Source organism: Corvus brachyrhynchos, unplaced genomic scaffold (genome assembly GCF_000691975.1).
Source record: "Corvus brachyrhynchos isolate BGI_N302 unplaced genomic scaffold, ASM69197v1 scaffold136, whole genome shotgun sequence".
NCBI classification, from domain to species: Eukaryota; Metazoa; Chordata; class Aves; order Passeriformes; family Corvidae; genus Corvus; species Corvus brachyrhynchos.
Genome location: NW_008239080.1, coordinates 123,367 through 131,970, shown reverse-complemented (window position 1 = coordinate 131,970; position 8,604 = coordinate 123,367). Strand labels below are relative to the sequence as shown.

Below are 8,604 nucleotides of genomic sequence, written 5' to 3'. Positions count from 1 at the left end.
TAAGGAAAAGCTGCTCAATGGATTTGCACAATGTTGGGTGCATAGGGAGCAGATGGGTAGTGTGGTGAAACATGGTGTGCACCACAGCATGCCTTGGGCCCACTCAGGATCAGTCCTGCTCGTCCGCAGCCTCCGGCTGGGATCAGAGCAGTGCACAAAGCAGTCCACTGAGTCTTTGTGTCAGCAGGTTCTGTAGCACTACTCAGCCATCCCCAGTCTTGTTGTGAAGAAAAAGCCATTAATATCCTGCAGAGCTCCTGAAGACTAACAAAAAACATTGCATTTTCCAGCTCTGTTAGCTCACAATGACGAATGTGTATAAACGAGGCTAAAAGGAAGATTAGGATACCTTGTTTCCCTATATTGTGATATCTCTGATCATTTTCCATAGCAAGAGGCACTCATTTCAATAATACTCTCCACAACGGAAAAGATGGAATTACTGTGCTATTTATGGAATACAAAATGAGATTTGAGAACCATAAGTAAATATGCAATAGAAAATAACTGCAATGGCAGGAAGATGAACACACTGACCTAATGGGTCTTTTCTCTCTTTAACTCTAGTGATTGCAAAGATATGTTTTCATTTGTTGCTAATAAAAAAAAATTATAACTGTAGCTAAATGTAATGAAACTTGAGAATTCTAGAGCTGATAAGCTGTATAGTTGAACAGTCATACATATTTAACAGACAAAGATGGAAAATATAATTTACCATTTATGTTCAGTGTTTACAATGTTTCTGCAACACCTATAAAATGTATTTTTAGTAGCCATTTTGAATTTGTTCAATGTGATGTTTCAGAACCACCTCTTTCTTCTAAATACAAACACATTGTTTATTTTCTGCCAGATGGTCTTCAGAGACTAGGCAAGGCTCTTATACATGTGTTTGGCTAGGACAGCACTGTACTTGGGGGAAAACAATGTTTCTGGCTGCAAGGGGATGAGTCAGGTCAGGACACAAGAGAGAAGACAATTTTGACTCACATGCCTCACATGTAGTAGAACTGTCTTTCAAGCACCTTTGTCGGCTGGCCTCTCTGTGTTGGATCCTGATCTCTTCTTCACATTGCAGTTTTACCAGGAAAAAGTGATATTTGGCAAGGTAAGGGTAGAGAGACAGAGGAACCAGCACAGCCAGATCGCTGCTCACCTGCTATCCTGGTGTAGTAGGTGAGCAAACAAACTGTGGTCACTTCATCTGCTTATGGGTAAAACAACCTGTCTTTTAATACTCAAGGCAGCAACCATGTATGATTCTACCTGAATCCCAGTAGAATGAAGCTCTCTTTCTTCCTGAGATAATGACAAGACTGACAAGGCACAGCTTTAAAAATAACTGCATGAGTATGACAGGGTTGCACAAAGGATTAGAGATGTTCTAACTTGGTGCCAGTCTCGGGAAAGTGCACTAAATGACAAGCAAAATAGCTTTATAACACTTTTTTTTTGCTTATCAAGGCAGTTTGATAATGCAAATTAAAATGCAGTGAATGCCAGGGAAGATATGCAACCTGCATGTACAAAAACCACTGTAATTTTAGAGTAATGCTGATCCCACATCTGAGGACAAATAAATTAAATGGGTGCTGCTTTTGGCTGCTATGGGTCAATAAGACAAAAGTTGGTATTGGACCTGTAACTGTCCACAAATTATCAGGGTACGTAAAGATTAGTGGGAGCTGTGGTTTAGACATTAATTCTAGACAAAGCACTTTTATATATTGGTCTGCTTCAACAGATGACTTTTTTTCTGCTCTTCCTTGGACGTATCACTGAAACAAGCTACTTTTTAATTACTAATTCTTACCAGAACACTGTCGTGCTTACGGCATCGGTGGGTTTACAACCGCGTATCGTCTGTCGCATTAGACTTGAGTTACCAAATACCACCTTGCTCCATGGCACACAGCGCTTCAAGCACGCGAACAATGTTTGAAAGAGCCGTGGGCCTCAGAGCTGGGGCTGCTGCTCCGAGCAGCGGGCGGTGCGTAACTTGGTGCTCGTGCTCCCCTTCTTGAAGGCACAGGCACCCGCCTGCGCCCCCATAACTGAGCCCGTTGATTTCAGCCCACAGGAACTCACAGTGGAGGTAGCTGTACATCATCTGTTAGGATGGGCGTCCAAACATACGGAATCATACAATGGTTTGGGTAAAAGTGACCTTAAAGATCATCTAGTTCCAACCGCCCTGCTATGGGCAGGGACACGTCCCACTTGGGTGCTCCAAGGTTGCTTGAGTCTTGAGAGCAGGTTACTCACTCAAAGCTCCATCCAGCCTGGCCTTGAACACTGCCAGGGATGTGGCATCCACAACTTTCCTGGGTAATCTATTCCAGAGCCTTACCATCCCCACAGTAAAGAAAGTTAATTACACAGTGATTTCAAGACATAGGAAGACAATTAAGTTTTTAAACTGACAATAAATAACTATGGAGGTTCAACCAAATTTAGTAACTGCAAAGCAGTTGCAAGGCTCCATCACTGAAAGAATTCAGTTTTTCTTTTTCTTAATTACCTTGCAGGCTTTTAAAATTACAGCTTTTTTATAATAGTTTGATTTTTTTTGCACAATTTATGTAAAATTTTGCATACTTGAAGAAAAATAAGTAAGCAATATGGGTCTGTTCCAAACCCTGCTGTAGTTAATGAAGATGGAATCACATGAGCTAATACATAAACCAGGAATAGTACAGTTACAGCTCACTGATATAGCTGTGATGACTTCTGTGTTTGACTTCTGAACATTATGAACAAACTGCCTTGATAAGCAAAAAAAAAGTGTTATAAAGCTGCAAAGCAGTTCTGTGCTAACTGATTAAGAAGCTTCCATGGCTGTTAATACAAATTAGTCTTCTGCCTCTTCTTTTGTAAAATCACCCAGTTGTGGTAAATTCAGTTGTCTCCAGCTATGCCATTAATAGTCTGGTTCTTCTTTTCTAATAGAGTTTCATCTTTTCACTTTATCAAATGCATGAAGTAAAAAATTGTGACCACCAAAACATAATAATAACAACAACAAAATTATTATACTGTCTTGTATGTCAGCTACATTATTCATTTTTTGGAACCTCAATAAAGAACTAGATTCAGAAGATTAGGTTGTCAGGGTCTTAAGAACCAACATCTTGGCACAATTTGACAGCTAAAAGAAAAAAAAAATACATCTGCATCTCACATTCATCACAGCTTCACAGGCTTCCAGATTACAAAAGATGCCAAAAGCCATTGGTCTGTAGAATTAGCTGGTAATGCAAAAGAGGAAAGTCCATGATCTGATATATTTGAAAGTGCATGGAGATCAGTCCTGAACTGTCAAATTGACGGACTTCTAACAGGCCTTTTCCATTTTTATTTTCTATAATCAGAATCATAGTTCAAGCTCTACACCAGTGACAATCTCATTTTTAACTGAAAGTTGCCAGAATGGGAAATATCAATAAGCTAAGTACTGTGAGAAAAGGTTGACATTATCTGTAAGAATATTTATGTATGACATAAAAATCAGTAGAGGATCACTATATGCTATCAATGCAAATCTACATACCTATTATCATAATGTCTGTCCTAACTACATGAAGTATGGCTTTTCTAAATTCCACTAAAACATTACTAATCTATTTTTATCAGAGTGTGAGCCATGCTTTGGTTTTTATTATAATTTGTTGTCTTACAGCTGCTAAATACATTTAATAAACACAGAGAGAACATATTATCATGAATACTGGCATTTGGAATAGGATACCAATTTACAGTCTCTGCTTTTTCAATTGCAATAGATAGCAAATTATCAGCAGTGTGGCCCTAACGGGAATTCATAAGCTCTGCAGCACAAGCCGGAATGGCTAACACACCTGATCCCTTGTCTTCTCTCCCAGTTCTTATGTACACCAAGGACAACTTCAGGCTCTACCAGCTGACCTGGAAAATCATCTCACTGTCATTCACTTTCCAAATTTGTCATTTTTATTGTTTAAAATTTGCGATTTAATATCAAGCTTTGCATTCTAAGAAGAGCTACTCAGTGGACATCACATGTTCACATCACATATCACAGAAACTTGTGCAAGTCTCACATAAAAACACATATGCCATTCATTAATTTTGGATATTTACTGTTATCTGAAACTTACTGTTCTGCAGTGAAAAACTCATGAATGCTAATTAAGCAATGATTCCCATAGATTCCAGTTGGGAACAAACATGAAAACTTCTCTTTGGCCTGCAAAATTTGATCTTAAGTCAGCAAAATAAATTGAAAACAAATATTTAGGCCTGAATGCTAATTAAAAAATAAAAACCAATGAAAAATTAATTGGGTGCATAATTTTTTTTTCACAAAGGGGAGAGCAAGGAACTTAAAATGAACACCAGAAAAAGAATACTGTTATTTAAGTTTGTGTAATCGATTCATTAGAAAAATCTTTCCTCTAACAAGAAGAGAAGTAGCTTATGCACAAATGTAGCTTATATGGTATCCCACTCAAGTCAGTGAAACTAATCCCAGTTTTAAGTCAGACATGTACTTCAGTACCTTTCATATCAGGCACCTAGCATAAAAAAGTCAGACAGGTATATACTGATACACTAAACACGCTCTGCAGTCTTTAAAACAGTGTTACCTGATCTCTCGAACAACAGTTCAAAGGCATAGCTACAGTGCATTTGTACTTAGAAAAACAACCATGTGAAAGTTTACCTGCACAAGCTGTATTGAAAACACCTCAAATGAGCTATCAAATTTTGTCAGTGAAATATACCTATGGTTCCACAACTGTTGAAAATTAACCTGTAAAATGCTTTTCCCCCACAGAATTATGAAATTTCATGTTGCAAAGAGAAAGTTTAAGGAAACACTTCGCCCATATGATGTCAAAGATGTCATTGAACAGTATTCAGCAGGTCATCTAGACATGTTATGCAGGATTAAGAGTCTTCAGTCACGGTAAGGAAAGAATTAGTCCCACTCTGCATAAGCAGCTAATGTCATTCGCTGCATAATGTATATTGGCAAAGTTTAACATTTCTGTGTTACGCGGCCTCTCTTTCTGTGAACACAGCTGAGCCACAAATTGAATTGTGGGCAAAACCAAGCAAAAAACACATGTATCCAAATTGTCCTCAGAAAATGGAAGTCTGAACAATAGAAATGGTAATCCTTTATCAGTAAAGTCCATTTGTAAAGGACTTCAGTCAGGATGTTGCCAAAAGGGTGAGGAAGTCATTGAGAACTGCCTCTTTCCCATCCCATACTTCCTATTTTCATATAAAAGAAATTGAGAACTACAGGTAATGCAGCGTTTATGTAGGTTTTGTGTTATCGATTCCCAGCAATAGTAATTACAAAAACCAAAACAAAGAACATTACATCATAGTTATCATTATCAGTGAAGGTTAGGGATTCCTGCTTAAAACTGACAACTCTCCCAGGGCTGGATGCTGTTGTTAGGATGGGAGAGCTGGGAGTGGCACTGGTATGTCTGTTTCTCCACAACTTCAAGTTGCTGGAGAGGTGACTTCCTCTCTCCCCCTTTCAGCAAGCCTAGCCCTGGCTTTCCCAGATGATGGCTAAGTTCTGGCTCCTGGTTAGTGCCAACAAAAAAGAAAAGCAGTCTAATATGCTCAAAAATCACTCCTCTTTTTTTTTTTCTTTTCCCTTAATTAATAAAATTATGTTTGTCTTCTTCCTTGAATGCTTTTCTGAAGTACTGTGATTTTAATTTTTAACATATAAATATAGCAAACACTTCCATATCTATGCCAGTTCCAGGAATCGCAACAGCTTTTGGTTTCTCTTACAGCGTTGACCAAATTCTTGGGAAAGGACAAATCACAGCAGATAAAAGAAGCAGAGAAAAGAATCCTGCAGAGCATGAGACAACTGATGACGTCAGTATGTTAGGGCGGGTAGTCAAAGTGGAGAAACAGGTAGAGTGATTATCTGTGTTCCTTTGTCTTGCATTATTACTCATGCCTTTTCTGTGTTTTATTGCCAGTTTCAAAAGCTGAACAGGTAAAATTTTTTTTTCTAATATCTGCTTCATTTATATGTTGGAATAAAAATTATACGAATTGTATTACCTTAACCTTTTTTTCCCTTTTCTCTGCTTCCTTATAAAAAATGTACATGGCTTTTGACATTCTTTTAAGGATCAATAGCATACATCAAGCTACTTACATTTTTCTCTTCAGCAGTTACATTTTTCCTCTTTTCTTGGGTTCCAAATATTTTAAATTAATATTTGGCACTAATGTTGACCTTCTCCTCTCATATAGGTACAATCCATTGAGTCAAAACTGGACTGTCTATTAGATATTTATCAACAAGTTTTGCGAAAAGGATCTGCATCCGCGCTCACTTTGGCTTCATTTCAAATGCCAGCTTTCGAGTGTGAGCAGACTTCTGATTATCAGAGTCCATCAGACAGCAAAGATTTGTCTAATTCTGCACAACTTAGTGGATGTGTATCCAGATCAGCTAGTGCCAATCTGCCTCGTGGCCTACAGCTTATACTGACACCAAATGAATTTAGCACTCAGGCTTACTATGCTTTTAGTCCAGCTATGCATAGTCAAGCAACACAAGTGCCAAATGATGGACCTGCAACAGCTAATAATACATCAAACCAAATAAACCAGACAACTAAGCCAGCAACTCCGACAACATTACAAATACCACCTTTCTCATCGATGAAGCATATCAATAGGCCTGAGCCCGTCCATATTATTCCCGTAACCACGCATGAAAATATTACTAATGTCACCGCTTGCCTTGTTGCATCAAAGGATAATGGACAAGCTGCACAGCCAAGTGCATCAAAGGATCTCACATGGAGAAAAAGTCTGGATACAGAAGGGGAACCTTTGCTCTCAGTTAAACCTGTGGTGCAGATGGATTTAGGAAAATCCTTATCTGTACAAAACCTTATACAGCCAACGGAAGAACTGAATATACAGATTGCTGGCAGTGACTCCAGTGGTTCCAGAGGTAGCCAAGATGTATACTCCAAATGGAGGGAGTCAAAATTATTTATAACGGATGAAGAGTTGGAGACAGAGGCAGGGACAGAGACTACAGAAGCCATCTCGCGCCCGTTAGTGGAAACAACTCTCTCTGCTGACTCTCTAAGGACTGGAATATCAAGATCATCTCAAAACATCTGCAAGCCAGGGGATGGTACAGAAGCACTCAATCTGCTCCACGTCAAACTTAAATAACTTCTGGCTTTCTTCATTGGCTGGGTCATTCCTCTAGTCATACATATCATAGCATGAACTGTTTTGAAAGCCCTTTTAGTGAGAGAATCACAAAAATCAGGATGAATCTGCAAAGCAGTTGAATGAGCCCATATTTCCTAGTTGCATGAAAATGCATGTCTAAGCAATGGCTAACATCCAAATTTACACCTACAGTACGGCAGCCTTTCATGTAGTACAGTAGGTTTAAATAACGAGTTGCCTACAAAGCTAATGCTGCAGGATGTATCAAAAAACAAAAATTTGAGCATTTAGACCTAGTGCTGTTTCTATGGGGCAGAAGTAAAAATCTTAAGGTTTAAAGCACTTTGCTTCTGAACTAATTGAATATATATATATAATGTCCTGATTTAGATGATAGTTTATGTTTACAACAAAAAGATTATCTACAGCTGCTAGCAAGGTACCAAGGAAATGAGAAACATGGGGTTAGAAATGACTGCAAGTTGCAAGATACACACATTAGCTCATCAGTAATCAGTTATTTTTAGCTCTGAAGAACAGTATGTTAATATCTGATTTTTGGTGATTTAGTGCTGTGGCAGAAGTACCTGACACACCACTATCACATTGTTCTTTATAACAAGAACTATTTTGTTACAAAAGCTTTATATTTTAAGGATTGGGGCTGGCCTCAGAAGTGGACAACATGGGTGACTGCACTGAAGATTGAAGGGAATCTCTCCTTCTTCATTGAGAAGTCTCATTGAGAAGCTGACTTGTGAATCTGAACCATTTTGGCAGCAGTAGGTGAGGGAAGGAAGCAGGCACTGCCTTTATTGTAGAAGCAATATTTCCTTCTTGTGAAAATTTTGGCAATTTTACTTGCAGTCCCAACCTGATACTACAACAGCACTTCATAAGGCTGGAAAATAAGGGAAAATGAGGAACTGAAATACAGAGTAAAACTAAAGAGGACAGAACAGGGGAGAGAAAGACAACACAGTCAATGGGAAAATAAATAAATAAGAATATGGATTTAGATGGGCAGGAAGGGAAATCAACCCAGAAAATAAAACAAGAAAGGTAAAGAAGGAAAAAGTCACATTTTTTTTTCACAGATAATGAATGTTAATAAAAAAAAAAAAAAGGCAAAAAAAAAAAAAGCCATGCAGGCAATCAGAAATTGAAATAGTAGTAGAGAAAACCACCTTAACTAAAAAAAAGAAAAATAAGGCAAGGGTTTGTTGCTTTTTTAATAAAAGGAGAAGAGGCGAGAGGGAAAGTGATCCCATTCTTCTTATAGCTAAACACTGTGTCCCATCTACAGTCATTTCTTGTTAACTTTCTAACACAGGACTCTCAGACTCCTTCCTGCTAAAACCCAAATTTTCAAATTCA

At 38.2% G+C, this 8,604-nt stretch overlaps 1 protein-coding gene across 1 annotated transcript in view; it reads left to right on the top strand.

The window, feature by feature from the left end:
- KCNQ5 (potassium voltage-gated channel subfamily Q member 5) overlaps positions 1-8,429 on the top strand; it is an 83,278-nt gene extending 74,849 nt beyond the window's left edge. The window contains exons 11-13 of the mRNA XM_008637609.2: positions 4,820-4,951; positions 5,808-5,934; positions 6,283-8,429. Of these exons, the coding sequence (XP_008635831.1) occupies positions 4,820-4,951; positions 5,808-5,934; positions 6,283-7,224 (1,201 nt within the window). The 3' untranslated portion in view covers positions 7,225-8,429. The remainder of the gene's footprint in view (positions 1-4,819; positions 4,952-5,807; positions 5,935-6,282) is intronic.
- Positions 8,430-8,604: the final 175 nt, after the last annotated feature.